At 39.4% G+C, this 24020-nt stretch overlaps 1 protein-coding gene across 1 annotated transcript in view; it reads left to right on the top strand.

Moving 5' to 3' along the window:
- The window catches only part of csmd2 (CUB and Sushi multiple domains 2), an 819059-nt gene that overhangs the window by 450834 nt on the left and 344205 nt on the right, over window positions 1-24020 (top strand). The window contains exons 19-25 of the mRNA XM_061882497.1: window positions 3139-3327; window positions 6960-7076; window positions 10797-11012; window positions 11133-11321; window positions 15035-15204; window positions 20487-20643; window positions 20716-20907. Coding sequence (XP_061738481.1) covers window positions 3139-3327; window positions 6960-7076; window positions 10797-11012; window positions 11133-11321; window positions 15035-15204; window positions 20487-20643; window positions 20716-20907 — 1230 coding nt within the window. The remainder of the gene's footprint in view (window positions 1-3138; window positions 3328-6959; window positions 7077-10796; window positions 11013-11132; window positions 11322-15034; window positions 15205-20486; window positions 20644-20715; window positions 20908-24020) is intronic.

The following is a 24020-nucleotide window of genomic DNA, read 5'->3' as shown; positions in this document are numbered from 1 at the left end:
CTAGCCCGTAAAAATGTTCAATTGATTTGTTGTGTAGCTACCTTGGCCTTCTAATATAAGACAGAAGTATCACCGTCCTCCGGCAAAATAATGATCTTCTTAAAAACGACTTTTAATTGGATAAGTGCCTATTATTTTTGGCAGGGGACTGGTTAGTAATATAATCCGATTATCTAACCCGTAACGAGCTAACTGTATTAACCGGCTCGGGCCTCTATGGTTTACAAGGGTTTGAAGCAACAGAGACACAAAAGTATTAACATGATTTAGACTTGAAAATTACTTTATTGTCAATGAACACTTACATAAATTCAGGATCTAGCATTGGAGCAGAAATTACTCGGTAAGTAATAACAGCAGGTTAGAAATGTTCAATTGATTTGTTCTGTAGCTACCTTAGCCTTCTAATGTAAGACAGAAGCATCACCGTCTTTTGGCAAAATGACGATCTTTCTAAAATCTACTTTTAATTGGATAAGTGCCTATTCGGTTAATAATATAATCCGATTATCTAGCCCGTAACGTAGCTAACTGTATTAGCCGGCTCGGTCCTCTATGGTTTACAAGGGTTTGAAGCAACAGAGACATTAAAGTATTAACATGATATAGACTTGAAAATTACTTTATTGTCAATGAACACAAACATACGTTCAGGATCTAGCATTGGAGAGATAATGACTCGGTAAGTAATAACAGCAGGTTATAAATGTTCTATTGATTTGTTGTGTAGCTACCTTAGCCTTCTAATGTAAGACAGAAGCATCACCGTCTTTTGGCAAAATAACGATCTTTCTAAAATCTACTTTTAAATGGATAAGTGCCTATTTGGTTAGTAATATCATCCGAATATCTAGCCCGTAACTTAGCTAACTGTATTAGCCGGCTTGGGCCTCTATGGTTTACAAGGGTTTGAAGCAACAGACATTAAAGTATTAACATGATTTAGATTTGAAAATTACTTTATTGTCAATGAACACATACATACGTTCAGGATCTAGCATTGGAGAGATAAGGACTCGGTAAGTAATAACAGCAGGTTATAAATGTTCTATTGATTTTTGTTGTGTAGCTACCTTAGCCTTCTAATGTAAGACAGAAGTATCACCGTCCTCCGGCAATATAATAATCTTCCTAAAAAGCGACTTTTAATTGGATCAGTGCCTATTGATTTTGGCAGGGGACGGGTTAGTAATATAATCCGATTATCTAACCCGCAACATAGCTAACTATATTATCCAGCTCTGGCCTCTATGGTTTACAAGTGTTGGGAGCAGCAGTAACATTAAAGTATTAACATGATATAGATCTGAAAATTACTTTCTCGTCAATGAACACATACATACGTTCAGGATCTAGCATTGGAGAGATAATGACTCGGTAAGTAATAACAGCAGGTTAGAAATGTTCTATTGATTTGTTCTGTAGCTACCTTAGCCGTCTAATGTAAGACAGAAGCATCACCGTCTTTTGGCAAAATAACGATCTTTCTAAAATCTACTTTTAATTGGATAAGTGCCTATTCGATTAGTAATATAATCCGATTATCTAGCCCGTAACGTAGCTAACTGTATTAGCCATCTCGGTCCTCTATGGTTTACAAGGGTTTGAAGCAACAGAGACATTAAAGTATTAACATGATATAGACTTGAAAATTACTTTATTGTCAATGAACACTTACATAAATACAGGATCTAGCATTGGAGCAAAAATGACTCGGTAAGTAATAACAGCAGGTTAGAAATGTTCAATTGATTTGTTGTGTAGCTACCTTAGCCTTCTAATGTAGGACAGAAGCATCACCGTCTTTTGGCAAAATAACAATCTTTCTAAAAACTACTTTTAATTGGATAAGTGCCTATTATTTTTGGAAGGGGACTGGTTGGTAATATAATCCGATAATCTAGCCTGTAACGTAGCTAACTGTATTAACCGGCTCGGGCCTCTATGGTTTACAAGGGTTTGAAGCAACAGAGACACAAAAGTATTAACATGATATAGACTTTAAAATTACTTTATTGTCAATGAACACATACATATGTTCAGGATAGAGCATTGGAGAGATAATGACTCGGTAAGTAATAACAGCAGGTTAGAAATGTTCTATTGATTTGTTGTGTAGCTACCTTAGCCTTCTAATGTAAGACAGAAGCATCACCGTCTTTTGGCAAAATAATGATCTTTCTAAAATCTACTTTTAATTGGAGAAGTGCCTATTCGATTAGTAATATAATCCGATTATCTAGCTCGTAACGTAGCTAACTGTATTAACGGGCTCGGGCCTCTATGGTTTACAAGGGTTTGAAGCAACAGAGACACAAAAGTATTAACATGATTTAGACTTGAAAATTACTTTATTGTCAATGAACACTTACATAAATTCAGGATCTAGCATTGGAGCAAAAATGACTCGGTAAGTAATAACAGCAGGTTAGAAATGTTCAATTGATTTGTTGTGTAGCTACTTTAGCCTTCTAATGTAGGACAGAAGCATCACCGTCTTTTGGCAAAATAACGATCTTTCTAAACACTACTTTTAACTAGATCAGTGCTTATTGTTTTTGGTAGTGGACGGGTTAGTAATATAATCCGATTATCTAGCCCGTAACATAGCTAACTGTATGAGCTGGCTCGGGGCCCCTATAGTTTACAAGGGTTGGAAGCAGCAAGACATAAAAGTACTAAAATAATATAGAATTTAAAATGATTTTATTGTCTATGAACATATACTGTACATAGGTCCAGGATTGGAGCGATAGTGACTCGGTAGAAGTTTGACCTTAGATTATAGTACCAGATTTACAGCCAGGCTTTCTTACTTTCTGTCCCCGGCATAGTCTCATTCTTGGGCCACAGTCTGGGCTCGCTATATCGTCCGGGAAGTTGTGTTGTGGTGAAAGTCGGGTCAAAACTAGATAGCTTGTGGCGCTGGTGTACAAATTCCTTCCGGTCTTGGCAAATCAAGCGAAAAAACATCAAAATACTGTAGTAAACAAAATCTAGACAAACTTTTGACTAATAGAACCATCATGACATGTTATGTAGACCAGAATTAATTGTTTTAAAAAATATAAAATTTACACCCCCCGAATTACGTCACGTTTCACATGTCAGGTAAACGGCGATTCATGTTTTTTGCAGCCTTGCAGCTCCAGTCGGATCACTGCGTGGACCCTGGCATACCCGTCAACGGACAGCGGCACGGCAACGACTTCTACGTGGGCGCCCTGGTGACCTTCAGCTGCGAGGCGGGCTACACGCTCAGCGACCCGGAGCCCCTCGAATGTGAACCCAATTTCCAGTGGAGCCGCCCCCTGCCGAGCTGCGATGGTACGCTCCACACCGTTGACCTAAAAACGAAGAGTGGCGTGCCAGATATCCTCCCGGTCATGAATGGGATTAAAAAGAAGGAAACGAGAAAGGAGCTTAAGTCCGTTGTTATGCGGAAACATTCGGCACTTTGCTGGATATTGCATCATATTTAAATCAGCAGATATGCCAGCGTTGTGACAAAATCCACATAAAATAGCACCGGGTGTTGTTTTAGACTTGAAAAGTTTCGACCTCATTTCGTCATAAATGTTTTATACGTGCGGCAGTGAGCTCGCTCTTTGATGTTTGCCTTTTTTGTTTTTTCTTCAACTGTAAATGCTTTCTGTATTCTGAGAGAGTATTGATGTTTTCACATACTTTAACAATACGGTATCGATGGAAGCACTCAGACCTTCCTGAAGGACACAAATGGTGTTTTGATTTGATTTGTCTCCACCTCTGTCTCAAGCTCGGTTTTAGAGATGCCCAAAACTGGAAGTATTTTCAATTCAGTCAAATAGTGGGTCAAAAAAATTGCAGTTATCAGGGCTATGATAATGCTAATTAACTTAACCAAGCAGCTCCATTCTGTCCGCTCACCCACGGGTGTTTTGTACTACAAAGGTACAAATATGATAAATCTACTGATTATAGGAGACAGTTATGTACACGTGTATATATATATATATATATATATATATATATATATATATATATATATATATATATATATATATATATATATACATACATATATATACACATATATATATATATATATATATATATGTGTGTGTGTGTGTATATGTTTATATATATATGTATGTGTGTATATGTATGTATGTATGTATGTACATATGTATATATATATATATATGTATGTATGTTTGTATTTATGTATGTGTATATATGTATGTATGTATGTATGTACGTATGTATATATATATATATATATATATATATATATATATATATATATATATATGGAGGTGTGGGAAAAAATCACAAGACTACTTCATCTCTACAGAACTGTTTCATGAGGGGTTCCCTCAATCATCAGGAGATTTTAATGGAAGCATTCACATACAATGGTTTGTATAGGGCATAGAGTGTGTGGGTACAGGCAGGCGTAGGGTGTGGTGATTGGCTCATGTGTTACCTAGGAGGTGTTTCTGTCTGTGGCGGCATGTTGAAATGATTTCACTGCGCTTGTTGAGGGATGATAGATCTGGATGATATATAATAAACAGTTTCTCTTTCAAGCATAGGTTGCATCTTTTATTACCACTGTTGTAAGGTGTGCTGGATGCAAGACAAAACACCACTCAACCAATGGAGAAATATATCAGCAGTAATCAAATGGTTTAACAACATCCAAGACAAACAACAACACAACTTTATCTCCTTCGACATCGAAGAATTTTACCCTTCCATCACGCAAGACCTACTGACCCAAGCATTAAACTTCGCCTCGGACTACGACTCAATCACAGAAAACGAAAGAAACATCATCATCCACGCAAAGAACTCCATACTCATCCACAACAGTACACCATGGCAAAAAAAGAACAATTCAACCTTTGATGTTACTATGGGGAGTTTTGACGGGGCAGAAACGTGCGAACTCGTTGGGAGTTTCCTCCTCTCCCAGCTTGCTAGCCTCAACCTGAACCTTGGTATTTACCATGATGACGGACTGGCAGTGTGCCGCGCCTCGCCAAGGAGCAGCGAGAACACCAAGAAGCGCATATGCCAAATCTTCAAAGAAAACGGCCTACGGATCACGATTGAAGCCAACAAGCAAACCGTCAACTTCCTCGATGTCACTTTCAACCTGAGAAATAACAGCTACCAACCATTCACGAAACCCAACACAACACTCCAATACGTGCACCATGACAGCAACTACCCACCCACCACCACGAAAAGAATACCTACCAGAATTAATAAAAGGCTATCGATGCTGTCATCTAGCAAAGCTGAATTCGACCAAGCAACCCCCCCGTACCAGAAAGCACTTGATGAAAGCGGATATAACTTCACCCTCACCTATGAACCCACTCCAGGAAACCAACCAAAAAAGAGCAGAAAACGAAACAACATCATCTGGTACAATCCGCCATTCAGCAAAAACGTCTCAACCAACATCGGCCGCAAGTTCCTCACTCTGATCGACAAACATTTCCCCAAAGGCAACACCCTAAGAAAAATATTCAACAAGAACAACATTAAATTGAGCTACAGCTGCATGAATAACATGCAACAAATCATTTCAAACCACAACAAAGCAATTGCAAAAGGACTGCCTACCCCCAGACTAAACGACTCTGAAACCAATAAGGAATGTAACTTTCGCAAGAAACCTGATTGCCCTCTCCACGGGGGGTGCTTACAGACATCAGTCGTTTACCAAGCAAAGGTAACACGCAAGGACATTAACACATCCGACACGTACGTAGGATTAACCGAAGGAGCGTTCAAAACAAGATGGAATAATCACAACGCCTCCTTCAGAAACCAGACTTTGCGGAATTCTACAGAACTCAGCAAACACATTTGGAACCTCAAAGACAATAACGTTGAATATTCAATAACATGGCAAATTCTTGCATCCAGCACACCTTACAACAGTGGTAATAAAAGATGCAACCTATGCTTAAAAGAGAAACTGTTTATTATATATCATCCAGATCTATCATCCCTCAACAAGCGCAGTGAAATCATTTCAACATGCCGCCACGGACGGAAACACCTCCTAGGTAACACATGAGCCAATCACCACACCCTACGCCTGCCTGTACCCACCCACTCTGTGCCCAATATAAACCATTGTATGTGAATGCTTCCATTAAAATCTCCTGATGATTGAGGGAACCCCTCATGAAACAGTTCTGTAGAGATGAAGTAGTCTTGTGATATTTTTCCCACACCTACATATTGCGCTCTATCCCGGTATCGAGCACTATTCTCTGGATAATCCAATCAAGACATATATATATATATATATATATATATATATATATATATATATATATATATATATATATATATATATATATATATATATATATATACATACATATATACACACACATATATACATATATATATATATATGTATATATATATATATATATATATACATACATATATACACACACATATATACACATATATATATGTGTGTATATATGTATATATATATGTATGTGTGTATATGTATGTATGTATGTGTGTATATGTATGTATGTATGTTTATATATGTATGTATATATACATATATATGTATGTATGTTTGTATTTATGTATGTATATACATATATGTATGTATGTATGTACGTATGTATATATATATATATATATATATATATATATATATATATATATATATATATATATATATATATATATATATATATATATATATATATATATATATATATATATATATATATATATATATGTGTACATACATATGTATACATGTGTACATATATATGTACATATATATATATATATATATATATATATATATATAAGGAGGGTTCTCTGGATAGCCATCTTATGCTAATTTTTACGATTTCAAAATCTTCATTGACTTTTTTTTGTCTGTTCAATGCTACCCCTTTGGCCTGTCCCGGCACCACCAGCCCTGTGTGGAGGCTACATCCAGGGCAACCTTGGCACCATCCTGTCTCCGGGCTTCCCAGACTTCTACCCGCACAATCTCAACTGCACTTGGATCATCGAGACCTCCCATGGCAAAGGTGAGCAGACACATTCTGTGTTGACGCCTCCGCAGCCGTCAGACTCAGTTCACCTCACAATGTCTTCCTCGCTTTTGTAGTTTTTTTTTTAGTTTTTTTTTTTAAAATAGCCGTCATGCGTCATGGAACAAGCTAACTTTGTATGAGAGTGCAGTGCTGAGAGACTGGCTCAGGGCTACAAGGCCAAGGGATGATTTGGCAGTCATGTCAGCGTTGGAAAGCAGTTAACAGCGCTTTTCGCAACTAGGGCCTGATTCTCTTCATGTACTAAAACACCTGCAGACCTGCAGAGTCAATAGTGCTGATTCGGGGTGTGGGAAAAAAATCGATGCGAATACGAATCGAATCGAACACGTTGTGCGATTCAGAATCGATTTTAATTTTTTTAAAAATCAATTTTTTTTTTTTATCAATCCAACAAACCACTAAACAGCAATACCATAACAATGCAATCCAATTCCAAAACCAAACCTGACCCAGCAAAACTCAGAACTGCAATAAACAGAGCAATTAAGGAGACACAAACACGACACAGAACAAACCAAAAGTAGTGAAACAAAAATGAATATTATCAACAACAGTATCAATATTAGTTATAATTTCAGCATAACAGTGATTAAAAATCCCTCATTGACATTATCATTAGACATTTTTAAAAATAAAAAAAAAGAACAATAGTGTCACAGTGGCTTACACTTGCATCGCATCTCATAAGTTTGACAACACACTGTGTCCAATATTTTCACAAAGATAAAATAAGTCATATTTTTGGTTTGTTTAATAGTTAAAACAAATTTACATTATTGCAATCAGTTGATAAAACATTGTCCATTAAAATCATAATAGCTTTTTTTTTTTTTAAATCTTCTACTCTGCTAGCATGTGAGCAGACTGGGGTAGATCCTGCTGAAATCCTATGTATTGAAGGAATACAGAATCCTTTTGAATTGGAAAAATATTGTTTTTTAATTGAGAATCGGGTTGAATCGAAAAAAACGATATATTATTGAATCGCGACCCCAAGAATCGATATTGAATCGAATCATGGGACATCCAAAGATTCGCAGCCCTAGTGCTGGTCTACTAAGCTCCTGTGCAAAATGAGCAAAATAAAGACTGTTTAGGGCAGCGCTGTCAAAACGTGTTTCTATTTAGGGGCCCCGTCGCAGTTATGGCTGCCAGCTGAGGGCCACATGTAACAGTCAATAGAATAAAGTAGAATAGAAAGTACTTTATTGATCCCTGGGGAAATTCAGCACCACAGTTCACTCACAATAAACAATAAACACTAAGGTATTTTTTTACATGTGAATAAGATAAATACAGATGTATTATACAGCATTATTCACATGTGAATAACATAAATACAGTCTATAGTACAGCATTATTCACATGTGAATAACATAAATACAGTCTATTATACAGCATTATTCACATGTTAATAGTATACATATAATCTATAGTACAGCATTATTCACATGTGAATAATATAAATACAGTCTATTATACAGCATTATTCACATGTGAATGATATAAATACAGTCTATTATACAGCATTATTCACATGTTAATAGTATACATATAATCTATAGTACAGCATTATTCACATGTTAATAATATAAATATAGTCTATTAAACAGCATTATTCACATGGGAATGACATAAATACAGTCTAATATACAGCATTATTCACATGTTATTAATATAAATATAGTCTATTATACAGCATTATTCACATGAAAATAACATAAATAGTCTATTATACAGCATTATTCACATGTGTACAGCATATATACAGTCCATTATACAACATTATTCACATGAGAATAACATAAATACAGTCTATTATACAGCATTATTCACATGTGAATAATATAAATATAGTCTATTAAACAGCATTATTCACATGGGAATGACATAAATAGTCTAATATACAGCATTATTCACATGTTAATAATATAAATATAGTCTATTATACAGCATTATTCACATGTTAATAATATACATATAGTCTATTAAACAGCATTATTAACATGTGAATGACATAAATACAGTCTATTATACAGCATTACTCACATGTGAATAACATAAATACAGTCTATTATACAGCATTATTCACATGTTAATAATATACGTGCAGAAATGAGTTTTCATGCACCACTTTCAAATAGTTTTTTTCATTGAGGAAAACGTTTTTCATATCTGCAAATAGTTTGTTTATGTGCAGAAATTGTTTATACTGTATATTTACAGAATATTGTTTATACGCTTGCAAATCTTTTATTTTCTTACAGAAAATAATTTATTTTACTTTCGAATATGTTTTTACGTGCAGAACATTGTTTTCATAATTGCAAATCGCACATTTTTTTTATACATATCTTGTAAGTTGTTTTTTTAAATGAAGAAAATATATTTTATACGTGCGCATTATTTTTTTAATTGCTCTTTGTTTACTCGAAGAATTTTGTTTTATATAACTAAAAAATGTATTACCTGCAAAACATTTTTTTGCAGTTAAACATTTTCAGTGACTCTCATCTGCGGTCCTCTCCAAGGTTTCTCATAGTCATTCACATTGACATCCCACTGGATTGTGAGTTTTTCCTTGCCCTTATGTGGGATCTGAACCGAGGATGTCGTCGTGGCTTGTGCAGCCCTTGGAGACACTTGTGATTTGGGGCTATATGAATAAACATTGAAAAGGGAACAAGCGGTAGAAAATGGATGGATGGGATGATTGATTGATTTCATACTCGCAAATCGTTTTCTTTACTTTTAGTTAATTGTTTTTATGTTTGAAAAACGTTTTTACCTGCAGAATTTTTGTACAATACCTGTTAATCGCTTTATTCCCCAAAAATATATTTGTAAACATTTTTTTATGCAGTGTTTTTAATTGAAGAAAATATTTTTTTACTCTTGCGCATCATTTTTTCTCGCAGAATTTTTTTTTATGTAACCACAATTTTTTTAACTTGTTTTTTAATATCTGCACATCATTGTGTTTGACTTGCACAATTGCTAATACAGTCCTTGCGAATTGTTTCAATTGAAGAACATATTTTTTTTGAAACTTTTTTTTATGTTTTGCTTTCTCATTGACTTTTTTTTTTCTGTAAGCAAATATTTTTTTTTCGACCGAATCGTTTCATTTTTTTACTTTTATTTTGTTTTTATGCTTGAAAATATTTTTTTACTTGCAGATTTTTTGGGACGGTACTTATTAATTGCTTTAATTGGAAAAAAAAAAATGTTTATACTTGAAAATCGTTTTTTTTTTTACTTGCAGAAAAATGTTTTAACGCTTTGCAATCATTTTTGTAATTGAATAAAATATTTTTTATACTTGCTGTTAATTTTTTCAAGTCAATCATTTTCTTTGTCACTTTTAGCTTATTTGCAGAATTTATATTATGCAACAACAATGTTTTTTTACTTGCAGAAAAATGTTTTCATACTACAACATTTTTTTTTTACTTTTAGTCAATTGTTTTCATGCTCGCAAAAAATTGTTTTTATTGAAGAAAAATGTTTCAACACTTTACAACATCATTTTTAATGGAAGAACATAGTTTTTATACTTGTCAATTGTTTTTACCATTCAAAAAAAATGCCTTTTATACTCGGAATCCTTTTTTTACATGCAGAAAATATAGTTTATTTTTTACTTGCGAGGATTATGAGTGTTCTTAACATTCCATTTTTCCCTTCCCTAAGGCGTCCAGTTCACCTTCCACACCTTCCACCTGGAGAGCCCTCACGACCACTTGCTGGTGACGGAGAACGGCAGCTTCTCTCAGCCGCTGTGGAGACTGACGGGCTCCACACTGCCCCCGCCTCTGAGCGCGGGCCTGTTCGGGAACTACACGGCTCAGATCCGCTTCCTGTCCGACTTCTCCGTCTCCTACGAGGGCTTCAACATCACTTTCTCTGGTGAGCGAGGACTGTTTTCTAGGGGGAGCTGCAGGGGGTCCGTATGAAGAAGGGAATTATGCATGTGAGACCGCACTTTGAAAGGGCAGGTTTGGTGTGTGTCCCCCCCCCCCCCTCCAGAGTATGATCTGGAGCCGTGTGAAGACCCAGGGATCCCGCCCTACAGCACCAGAAAGGGTCTCCAGTACGGGGTGGGAGATGCGCTCATCTTCTCCTGTTTCCCGGGTTACCGACTGGAGGGTCCTGCCAGGGTGCTGTGCTTGGGGGGCAGGAGGCGGGTGTGGAGCTCCCCTCTGCCAAGGTGTGTGGGTAGGTGGTCACATGCTTTATTTCAGCTTTCTTCACCACTCTCCCTCCGACATAGTCACGCCACCATCACCTTTTACCTCCACTGTCACTGCGAAGGCGACGAAGGGCTTATAGGTAAATGCTGTGTCAAATAAATGAATTAATGAAAGAAAAACAATGAGAAAAAGGAGAATGCTGTGAATATAGGACTATGTTCTATACTTTATTCGGGGGCTAGATCAGAGGTCTTCCACGGAGGCAATGCGGGGGGCGGCAGAAAATATTGAGTGGATTTAACTTGGATAAAATTATTGTTTTTCCACAAGTTTAAACGTCTTTAAACAATTAAACGCGCATGAACAGCGAATAAACACAGTTTTGCCCTAGCAGTGATGAAAAAAGATTTTAGATCTGCGATGAGGTGGCGACTTGTCCAGGGTGTACATGATCCATCACACTTTAGTGTAGTAAAGAAAAAACAGTGGCATGTATTTAATTTAGGGCTGGGCAACGATTAAAAATTTTAATCGAAGTTAATCGCACTATTTCTCTGATTAATCGCGATTAACTGCATTGTATACGCAAAGCCCAATAATGAATTCAAAAGTAGTGTGTAGTGCACCTTTATTGGAATATTCTCCCACATTAACAAAAGCACCAAAACATTTGTTGTACAAACACAATTTAAATCAGTCCTTGTTAAACAGTAGCAGTTAAATAGCATATTTTATGAAAATCAACTCAAAAAATGTAAATACAAACATTTAAGCTTATTACTACCACTGACAGGGTATTTAAGTTATCCTGTTTGTTATGGAAAATAAATATAATCTACATACAAATCTCTGAGCCACAATAACAACATCTGAACAGGCAATTTCTGAGGTAACAGCAGAAACATTTTTTTTTATCAGGGATCTTATGTTTAAAAAACCTATATTATAGGTAGTGGGCTGTTTTAGGGAATTTTTGATCAAATTATCCGTAGTGGCAATATTAATAATGTTGTGTTTATTCTGCGTAGTGCACTTAAAATAATTATGACCATATCTAGGAATTGATATGATGGGAATTTTCCGATTGTTTTCTTGGTGCTTTGATAAACTGAACGCATATACATGGTACTATATTGTGATGTTATGAGCCAGGGACTAAAATAACTACCCTACCCAGCATGCAACAGGAGTGACGAGCATGCGCGGTAGCCCGGTATAGGTTGTGTGTCGCCATGACAGCATCTTGTATGTTGTGATATGCACGCTCTGAAAGTAAACGTTAAGAACTCAGCCAACACGCCTCGTCTGCATTATTCATAAATAGACAGACAACACATATACTCCGCTGCTTCACAGGCCGCTGGATGTAGCTGGCAAAGTATTCCCATGCTATCTAGCCAATCTAGCAAGCACGCATCATTCAGTCCAAAACGGCCCGATCTATCCACATTCAGAATTGTCTGGCGGTCGTAAGTGATCCCGGAGTGACCACGCTGTAAGCCAGCCATGAAATTTGCAGAATTGTCCGGTATTTTTGTCAAATGTTGCATCTTTACCAAGAGCCCCTGGACGCCGGGCGACGCCATCTTGTTAAGAAGAGGCGTTAACAAAATAAAAGCATGTAAACAACATACGCAAATGTGCGATAAAATAATTGTCGGCGTTAATAGATTGATAAGTTAACTCATAATTAACGCATTAATTTGCCCACCCCTAATTTAATTAAAAACATACATAAAACATGGCGTTATTGCCTGCATGCAAGACAGCTAGCGATTAGCACGCTAGTTGTCAGCGAACTTTGATCCATCACACTTTACTGTAGAAAAAGCATTGGCATGTATTCAACATAAAACATGGCGTTATTGCTCGCATGTAAGACAGCTAGCGATTAGCACGGTAGTTGTCAGCAAACATTGATCCATCACACTTTTGTTTAGTGTACAAATAGCAGTGGCATGCAATTAATAAAAAACATACATAAAACATGGCGTTATTGCTTGTGTGTAACACAGCTAGCGATTAGCACGGTAGTTGTCAGCAAACATTGATCCATCAGACTTTTGTTTAGTGTACAAATAGCAGTGGCATGCAATTAATAAAAAACATACATAAAACATGGCGTTATTGCTTGTGTGTAACACAGCTAGCGATTAGCACGGTAGTTGTCAGCAAACATTGATCCATCACACTTTTGTTTAATGTACAAAAAGCAGTGGCATGCAATTAATAAAAAACATACATAAAACATGGCGTTATTGCTTGCGTGTAAGACAGCTAGCGATTAGCACGGTAGTTGTCAGCAAACATTGATCCATCACACTTTTGTTTACTGTACAAAAAGCAGTGGCATGCAATTAATAAAAAACATACATAAAACATGGCGTTATTGCTTGCGTGTAAGACAGCTAGCGATTAGCACGGTAGTTGTCAGCAAACATTGATCCATCACACTTTTATTTAGTGTAGAAAAAGCAGTGGCATGTATTTAATGAAAAACATACATAAAACATGGCGTTATTGCTTTCGTGTAGGACAGCTAGCGATTAGCACAGTAGTTGTCAGCTGACATTGATCCATCACACTTTAGTGTAGTGGAGAAAAAGCAATGGCATGTATCTAAAAAACAAAAAAGTTGCATAAATGAAAAATGGTGTTTACGCTTGTGTGTAAGACAGCTAGCAATTAGCTCTTAAATTGCCTGTGCATGGCGACAGATAGCAATTAGCGCTCTTGTGCACAAAAATAATTCACACACACATATATATATATATATTTGTATATATATATATATATATATATATATATATATTATACTGTATATATATATATATATATATATATATATATATATATATATACAGTATATTATATATATATATATATATATATATATATATATATATATATATATTTATACAGTGATTAGGTGGCGACTTGTCCAGGGTGTACACCACCTTCCGCCCGATTTTAGCTGAGATATGCACCAGCGCCCCCCGCGACCCCAAAGGGAATAAGCGGTAGTAAATGGATGGATGGATGGATGGATGGATATATATATAAATACAATTTTAATTTTATTTTAATCGATTAAGAATTTGGATGAATCTGATGATTTTTAATAATTTAATTATTTTTCCATAGAATAATCGATATTAAAAAATATTTTTTGGCCAACTCCTTTTCCGACCTGTAAGTTACCCGTTTAGTAATTATTAATGCCAAATAATACATCACCAGAATCGGTTTGAATCAAGAATCGATCCTGAATGCCACCGTCGTCCCAGTAATTGGAATCGGATGGTATGTCTCTCCCTCAAAACGCCTCTCCACCAATCGCCAGTCTGAGCTTTTCTTCTTGTCGCTCACATACGCGCCCGATCCGCTCCACATAAAAAAAAAAAAAAGTGTTTCAAGGTTGGAAAAAGTCGACAAACAAAATAGTTTGATGCTAATTTGACTGACAAGTCTGATATGATACATACAGTATTTCATACATCAATCAATCAATCAATGTTTACTTATATAGCCCTAAATCACTTGTGTCTCAAAGGGCTGCACAAACCACTACGAGCATATAATACATATTTAATACCGGGCATATAATACATATTTAATCAAATTCATTAATTTTGTTTGTCTTTGAAATATACACCCCCTCCCACCCCTCCCCATGCCTCTGCATGACAGCATGAATTCATGTTGTACCTCTCCATCACACGTCCTCTCTCTCTCCAGCTGAATGTGGCTCCTCCGTGACGGGCATGCAGGGGGTGCTGCTCTCCCCCAACTATCCCGGTTACTATGGCAACAACCACGAGTGCATCTACTCCATCCAGACGCAGCCGGGGAAAGGCATCCAGCTCCGGGCTCGAGACTTCCGACTGGAGGAGGACGACATGCTGAAGGTGAGGCAGGAGGAGGAGGAGGAGGCGTAGCCCTCCCTTTAGTGCACGGGTGTCAGATCTGGTCTGCCACATTATTTTATGTGGTCCGCCACGCCATTTTTATGTGGCCCCGCCATCTCATTTTATGTTGCCTAGCAGACTATTTGATGTAGTCGTATAAAGTGGTCGGCCACGTCATTCAGTGTGTTCGCCACATTTTTTGTAGTGGCCTTCCACTTCATTCATGTGGCCTAGCACGTTATTCAACGTGGTTGGCCACATCATTCAGTGGGGCCCGCCACATCATTTAATGTAGTGTTTCATGTCATTTAAGGTGGCGTGCCAGATCACTTACCCGTCATATAACATTTTCTCACCCATCATTGAAGTGGCCTGCCAATTCATTAAATTTGGCCTGCCATCTCATTTAACATGATCTGTCGCTTCATTCTATCCAGTCAATGTTGCCTTCCACATCATTTAAAGGGGAACATTATCACCAGACCTATGTAAGTGTCAATATATACCCTGATGTTGCAGAAAAAAGACCATATGTTTTTTTAACTGATTTCCGAACTCTAAAAGGGTGAATTTGGCTATTTAAACACGTTCGCTGTCGAAGTGATGACCTTTCACCCGTGACGTCACAACGGGAAGAAATCCACCATTTTCTCATTTTCTCGTTTTTTCTACCGTCAATGTGTTGTCGGAGGGTGTAACAACACGATCAGGGACGGATTCAAGTTGATTTACATGGAGTGTGCATCGATTAGCACGGCATGCTAATCGATGCTAACATGCTATTTAGGCTAGCGATATTTACATATTGCATCGTTATGCCTCATTTGTAGCTATATTTGCATCCAGCCTTACCCTCCAACCACATTTAATGCCAAACAAACACATACCAATCAACGGATTTAAGTTGCACCAGTGTCAAAAGATGCGAAAGTCCCTCGTTTGGTCCGCACATTTTACCGGCGATGCTACGACAGACATGGCACAGAGATAGCAAGAACATGTGGATATCCTGCGACACTCAAAGCAGATGCATTTCCAACGATAAAGTAAACGAAATCACAAAGGTGAGTTTTGTTGATGTTATTGACTTATGTGCTAATCAGACATATTTGGTTGTGGCATGACTGCCAGCTAATCGATGCTAACATGCTATTTAGGGTACCTGGATGTACATTTGTAGCAATATTTGCATCCAGCCTTTCCCTCCACCCACATTTAATGCCAAACAAACACATACCAATCGACGGATTTAAGTTGCACCAGTGTCAAAAGATGCGAAAGTCCCTCGTTTGGTCTGCACATTTTACCGGCGATGCTATGACAGACATGACACAGAGGAACGTGCGGATATACTGCGACACTCAAAGCAGATGCATTTCCAACGATAAAGTCAACGAAATCACAAAAGTGAGTTTTGTTGATGTTATTGACTTATGTGCTAATCAGACATATTTGGTCACGGCATGACTGCCAGCTAATCGATGCTAACATGCTATTTAGGGTACCTGGATGTACATTTGTAGCTATATTTGCATCCAGCCTTTCCACATTTAATGCCAAACAAACACTTACCAATCGACAGATTTAAGTTGCTCCAGTGGTCTGGTCAAAAGATGCAATCGTTGGTTAGAAGGCGATCGCAGAATAGCTTCAATAGCTATTTGCTCAATAGCTTCAGTTTCTTCTTCAATTTCGTTTTGACTATCTGCCTCCACACTCCAACCATCCGTTTCAATACATGCGTAATCTGTTGAATCGTTTAAACCGTTGAAATCCGAGTCGGAATCCAGACTAATGTCGCTATATCTTGCTGTTCTATCCGCCATGTTTGTTTATATTGGCATCACTATGTGACGTCACAGGAAAATGGACGGTGGATTTACAGATAGCAAAAATCAGGCACTTTAAAGCCTTTTTTCGGGATATTCCATGATGGGTACAATTTTGAAAAAAACTTTTAAAAATATAATAAGCAACTGGGAACTGATTTTTATTGGTTTTAACCCTTCTGAAATTGCGATAATGTCCCCCTTTAACGCGTTCCACCATGTCCTTCCAATGGCCTGTCGTGTCAATTAACGTGGTCGGCCACATAATTTTAAGTGGGCCGCCAATTAATTTACTCTAGCGCGTCACGTCATTGAACATTATCTTCTACCTCATTTATAGTGGCCTGCCACATCATTCAACGCGGTTTTCTACCTCATTTATTGTGGCCCGCTACAGCATTCAAGGTGGTCTTCTACCTCATTTAACATTGTCTGTCATAACATTTAAATGTGGTTCGCCGCGTCGTGTAAATTGGCCCGCCGCACCATTCAAGTGGCTTTCCACATCTTTTGAAGTGGCCTGCCACGTTGTAAAAAATTGGCCTGCCATTTCATTTAATGTTGTCCGCCGTGTCATTCGATCTGGTCTGCCGTGTCATTCAATGTTGTCTTCCACATTATTTAACATTTTTCGCCATGTCCTTCAAATTGGCCTGCCGTGTCATTTAAAGTGGTCTGTCATTTCATTTAACCCAGCCCGTCACATTATTGAATGTGGTCTTTCACGTCGTTTATAGTGGCCCACCATGTCATTCAATGTGGTTTTCTACCTCCTTTATCATGGCCCGCCACATCATTCATGTGGTCTTCTACCTCATTATTTTGGCCCGCCACATCATTCAAGGTGGTCTTCTACCTCATTTAACATTATCTGCCACAACATTTAAATGTTTTTAAATTTACACGATGCGGCAGACTGCGTCGTGTAAATTGGCCCGCCGCACCATTCAATTGGCTTTCCACGTCATTTGAAGTGACCTGCCACATTTTTAAAATTGACCCGCCATGTCATTTAACGTGGTCTGCCGTATCATTCGATCTGGTCTGCCACCTCATTCAATGTTGTCTTCCACGTTATTTAACATGTTTCACCATGTCCTTCAAATTGGCCTGCCGTGTCATTTAAAGTGTCTGTCATTTCATTTAACCCAGCCCGTCACGTCATTGAATGTGGTCTTTCACATCATTTATCGTGGCCCGCAACATCATTCAACGTGGTCTTCTACCTCATTTATTGTGGCTCGCCACATCATTCAAGTGGTCTTCTACCTCATTATTTTGGCCCGCCACATCATTCAAGGTGGTCCTCTACCTCATTTAACATTGTCTGCCACGACATTAAAATGTGGTCTGCCGCATCTTGTAAATTGGCCAGCCGCACCATTTAAAAGGCCTGCCACATTGTTAATTTTGGCCTACCATATCATTTAATTTGGTCCGCCGTGTCATTCGATCTGGTCTGCCACCTCATTCAATGTTGTCTTCCATATTATTTAACATCTTCCGCCATGTCCTTCAACGCGATCTCCTACCTCATTTATAGTGGCCCGCCACATCATTCAAAGCGTTATTCTACCTCAATTATTGTGGCCCACCACATAATTCAAGTGGTCTTCTACCTCATTTATTGTGGCCTGCTACATCATTCAAGGTGGTCTTCCACATCATTTAACATTGTCTGTCACATCCTTCAAACGTGGTACGCCACTTTGTTTAAGTTGGTCCGCCGCTCCATTCAATGTGGTCATCTGCGTCATTTGATGTGGCCTGCCATTTCATTTAATGTGGTCGGCCATTTCATTCAATGTGATCCGCCATTTAATTCAATCTTGCCGGTCATGTCGTTCAACGTGGTCTTCCACCTTGTTCAAAGTTGTCTGTCACATCATTCAATGTAGTCATCCACATCATTTGAAGTGGCCTGCCATTTCATTTAATGTGGTCGGCCACATCATTCAATGTGGTCCGCCATTTAATTCAATATTTCCGGTCATGTCGTTCGACGTGGTCTTCCACCTTGTTCAAAGTGTTCTGCCAGATCATTCAATGTGGTCATCCACATCATTTGATGTGGCCTGCCATTTCTTTTAATGTGGTCGGCCATTTCATTCAACGTGGTCCGCCATTTAATTCAATCTTGCCGGTCATGTCGTTCAACGTGGTCTTCCACCTTGTTCAAAGCTGTCTGTCACATCAGTCAATGTAGTCATCCACATCATTTGAGGTGGCCTGCCATTTCATTTAAATTTGGTCAGCCATTTCATTCAATGTGGTCCGCCATTTAATTCAATCTTGCCGGTCATGTCGTTCAACGTGGTCTTCCACCTTGTTCAGAGTTGTCTGTCACATCATTCAATGTAGTCATCCACGTCATTTGAGGTGGCCTGCCATTTCATTTAACGTGGTCGGCCACTTCATTCAATGTGGTCCGCCATTTAATTCAATCTTGCCGGTCATGTCGTTCAACGTGGTCTTCCACCTTTTTCAAAGTGGTCTGCCACATCATTCAATGTGGTCATCCACATCATTTGAGGTGGCCTGTCATTTCTTTTAATGTGGTCGGCCATTTCATTCAATGTGGTCCGCCATTTCATTCAATCTTGCCGGTCATGTCGTTCAACGTGGTCTTCCACCTTGTTCAGAGTTGTCTGTCACATCATTCAATGTAGTCATCCACGTCATTTGAGGTGGCCTGCCATTTCATTTAACGTGGTCGGCCACTTCATTCAATGTGGTCCGCCATTTAATTCAATCTTGCCGGTCATGTCGTTCAACGTGGTCTTCCACCTTTTTCAAAGTGGTCTGCCACATCATTCAATGTGGTCATCCACATCATTTGAGGTGGCCTGTCATTTCTTTTAATGTGGTCGGCCACTTCATTCAACGTGGTCCTCTATTTAATTCCATCTTGCTGGTCATGTCGTTCAACGTGGTCTTCCACATCATTCAATGTGGTCATCCACTTCATTTGAGGTGGCCTGCCATTTCATTTAATGTGGTCGGCCACTTCATTCAACGTGGTCCGCCACTGAATTCAATCTTGCCGGTCATGTCGTTCAATGTGGTCTTCCACATCAGTCAATGTGGTCATCCACATCATTTGAGGTGGCCTGCCATTTCATTTAATGTGGTCGGCCACTTCATTCAACGTGGTCCGCCATTGAATTCAATCTTGCCGGTCGGTCATGTCGTTCAATGTGGTCTTCCACATCATTTGAGGTGGCCTGCCATTTCATTTAATGTGGTCCGCCATTTAATTCAATCTTGCCGGTCATGTCGTTCAACGTGGTCTTCCACCTTGTTCAAAGTGGTCTGCCACATCATTCAATGTGGTCAGCCATATCCTTTAAAGTGGCCCTTTGAGGGCAGCCATAACCAATACCAGCACACTTGAAGCCCCCGCCTGAGTGTTTTTATAAAAAAGAAGCCCCTCCCCCTTCTTTCGTCTCCTAGGTGTTTGACGGCAGCAGCAACTCGGCCCGTCTGCTCGGCGTGTTTACGGACGGCGAGATGCTGGAGGCCACCCTAAACTCCACGTCCAGCTCCATGTGGCTGGAGTTCATCACCAACGCCGACAACGTCAGCAAGGGCTTCGAGCTCCACTTCACCAGTGAGTAGACGTCCGCGGCGCGTGGGGCCCGCACACCCTGTTCACACCTGTACGCCCCGCCCCCTTTCCCAGGCTTTGAGCTGGTCAGGTGTGAGGACCCGGGCGTGCCACGCTTCGGCTACAAGCGAGAGGACAAGGGCCACTTCGCGGGGAGCAGCGTGTCGTACAGCTGCGACCCCGGCTACACCCTCAAGGGCCCGGAGGTGCTCACCTGCCTGAGGGGCGAGAGGCGGGCGTGGGACAAGCCCCTCCCACTCTGTGTCGGTAAGGCGAAGGATCCTTTATTAATTAAATGCCTACTGAAACCCACTACTACCGCCCATGCAGTCTGATAGTTTATATATCAATGATGAAATATTAACATTGCAACACATGCCAATACGGCCGGTTTAGTTTATTAAATATCAATTTTAAATTTTGCGCGAAAGTATCACGCTAAAACGTCGCAGTATGATGACGCGTGCGCGTGACGTCACGCATTGTAGAGGACATTTTGTTCCAGTACCGTTCACAGCTATAAGTCGTCTCTTTTCATCGCATAATTCCACAGTATTCAGGACATCTGTGTTGCTGAATCTTTTGCAATTTGTTCAATGAATAATGGAGACGTCAAAGAAGAAAGCTGTAGGTGGGAAGCGGTGTATTGCGGCCGCCTTTAGCAACATGACCCCATGACCGAGGTCCGGTCATGGGGGCAGCAGCCTAAGCAGGGAAGCCCATACTTCCCTCTCCCCAGCCTCTTCGTGTAGCTCTTCCCGGGGGATGCTGAGGCGTTCCCAGGCCACCCGGGAGACATAGTCTTCCCAACGTGTCCTGGGTCTTCCCCGTTGCCTCCTTCCGGTTGGACGTGCTCCAAACACCTCTCTAGGCGTTCGGGTGGCATCCTGACCAGATGCCCGAGCCACCTCATCTGGCTCCTCTCCATGTGGAGGAGCAGCAGCTTTACTTTGAGTTCCTCCCGGATGGCAGAGCTTCTCACCCTATCAGTAAGGGAGAGCCCCGCCACACGGCGGAGGAAACTCATTTCGGCCGCTTGTACCCGTGATCTTATCCTTTCGGTCATGACCCAAAGCTCATGACCATAGGTGAGGATGGGAACGTAGATCGACCGGTAAATTGAGAGCTTTGCCTTCCGGCTCAGCTCCTTCTCCACCACAACGGATCGGTACAAAGTCCACACTACTGAAGACGCCGCATTAATCCGCCTGTCGATCTCACGATCCACTCTTCCCTCACTCGTGAACAAGACTCCTAGGTACTTTAACTCCTCCACTTGGGGCAGGGTCTCCTCCCCAACCCGGAGATGGCACTCCAACCTTTTACGGGCAAGAACCATGGACTCGGACTTGGAGGTGCTGATTCTCATTCCGGTTGCTTCACAATCTGCCGCGAACCGATCCAGTGAGAGCTGAAGATCCCGGTCAGATGAAGCCATCAGGACCACATCATCCGCAAAAAGAAGAGACCTAATCCCGCGGCCACCAAACCGGAACCCCTAAATGCCCTGACTGTGCCTAGAAATTTTGTCCGTAAAAGTTATGAACAGAATCGTGACAAAAGGCAGCCTTGGTGGAGTCCAACCCTCACTGGAAAGGTGTCCGACTTACTTCCGGCAATGCGGACCAAGCTCTGACACTGATCATACAGTGTAGCAACACAAACACGTTTCATTGTTTACATTCCCGAAAGATGACGGTGAAGCTTTACTATGGAACAGATCTGTCAAGCGAACACGGTTGGATTGGACCACACACACAAAGTACAGTGTATTATGCAGCGATCATTTCGAAAGATCGTGTTTCGAAGAGGGTCCCTTGCGAAGGGCAGAGATGGGCATCGCCACCACCCGTCGACTGGTTCTGGAGAAATGTGCGGGGCCGACCTTCAGGTTGTACAGGTACGACCATATAATCTCACTAAAACACTAGTAACACAATAAGCAGCGAAGGGATTTTCCAGAATTATTTTAGTAAATGTGTCTAATAACATCTGAATCGCCGCCCCTTCACTCTCACTTTCCTCATCCACGAATCTTTCCTCCTCGCTCAAATTAATGGGGAAATCGTCGCTTTCTCGGTCCGAATCGCTCTCGTTGCTGGTGGCCATGATTGTAAACAATGTTCAGATGTGAGGAGCTCCACAAACTGTGACGTCACGCGCATATCGTCTGCTACTTCCGGTACAGGCAAGGATTTTTTATTAGCGACCAAAAGTTGCAAACTTTATGGTCGATGTTCTCGACTAAATCCTTTCAGCAAAAATATGGCAATATCGCAAAATGATCAAGTATGAAACATAGAATGGACCTGCTATCCCCGTTTGAATAAGAAAATCTCATTTCAAGAGGCCTTTAATTGCAGATGTTTTTTTTGTGTCCCGGTCGATGTGATCCCAGGATACAGAGGAGGTAGGCGAAGTGAGGCGACTTACGTCGTTGAAGCAGCTCGTCAGTGTATGAACTGAAATATGAACGTTAAACAATGAAAAGCAGCCGACACTTCTAATTAGTCTCCTAATAAGCGCAGCGGGACGAGCGCGCTCAATCAGAGCTCGCGGCAGGAAGCGGCAAAAAAAGCAAGTGAGGAGCGCTGAAAGAGAAATAAACACTAAAGACAGAAAAACAATAGACAGAGTCTGACTTGTCGTGAATCCAAACATCCAAAAATTGAGCGTCGGTAACGGAAATTAGCGTTATTACTGCCCTCATTTCATCTTAATTTAGGACTGTGAAAAACACATCATGTCCACAAAAGGGTGTAAAACATAAAACTATGTATATACATATTTTTTTATTTTAAATCAACCGATAGAACTTAAGTTGATCTAAACACATAAGTGCTAAAAAAAAAAAAAAAAAAACATTTTTAGTGGGATTTTTTTTCTTTTTCTTTAAACTGTCATCGCTCAAAAATTAATAATACATTAAAATCAATGTTATGAATTATTTACCTTTTTAAGGCTGTAATTACTACAGATCAAAATATTATGTCGGAAAATATTGCATATTTTGTGTTTTTGATGTAAAAATCTGTGTATCGACAAAAAGAGTATAGCACATTAAAAAAAAAATAATATAGAAGACTTATTTTTTTTGGGGTTCCCCAATAATTTGTGTTGGATTATTTTTGTTTAAACGGTCATTTCTCAAATAATAGTAATAAATTAAAATCAATGATGAATTGTTGACATTTTTAAGGCCCCTATTACTTAATATCCAAATATTTTTGGGGGGGAATATATTGCATATTTTGTGTTTTTGCCATATAAAACTAAGTTTTGGCAAAAATGGTAAAAACCATGAACATATATTAAAATAAAATAAAAAAATATGTATCAATCGACAGACTTGAAGGTGACCTAAAAACACAAGCGTTTAA

This window comes from Nerophis ophidion, linkage group LG21 (genome assembly GCF_033978795.1).
Source record: "Nerophis ophidion isolate RoL-2023_Sa linkage group LG21, RoL_Noph_v1.0, whole genome shotgun sequence".
Classification (NCBI taxonomy): Eukaryota; Metazoa; Chordata; class Actinopteri; order Syngnathiformes; family Syngnathidae; genus Nerophis; species Nerophis ophidion.
This window is presented reverse-complemented; position numbering and strand designations above follow the sequence as displayed.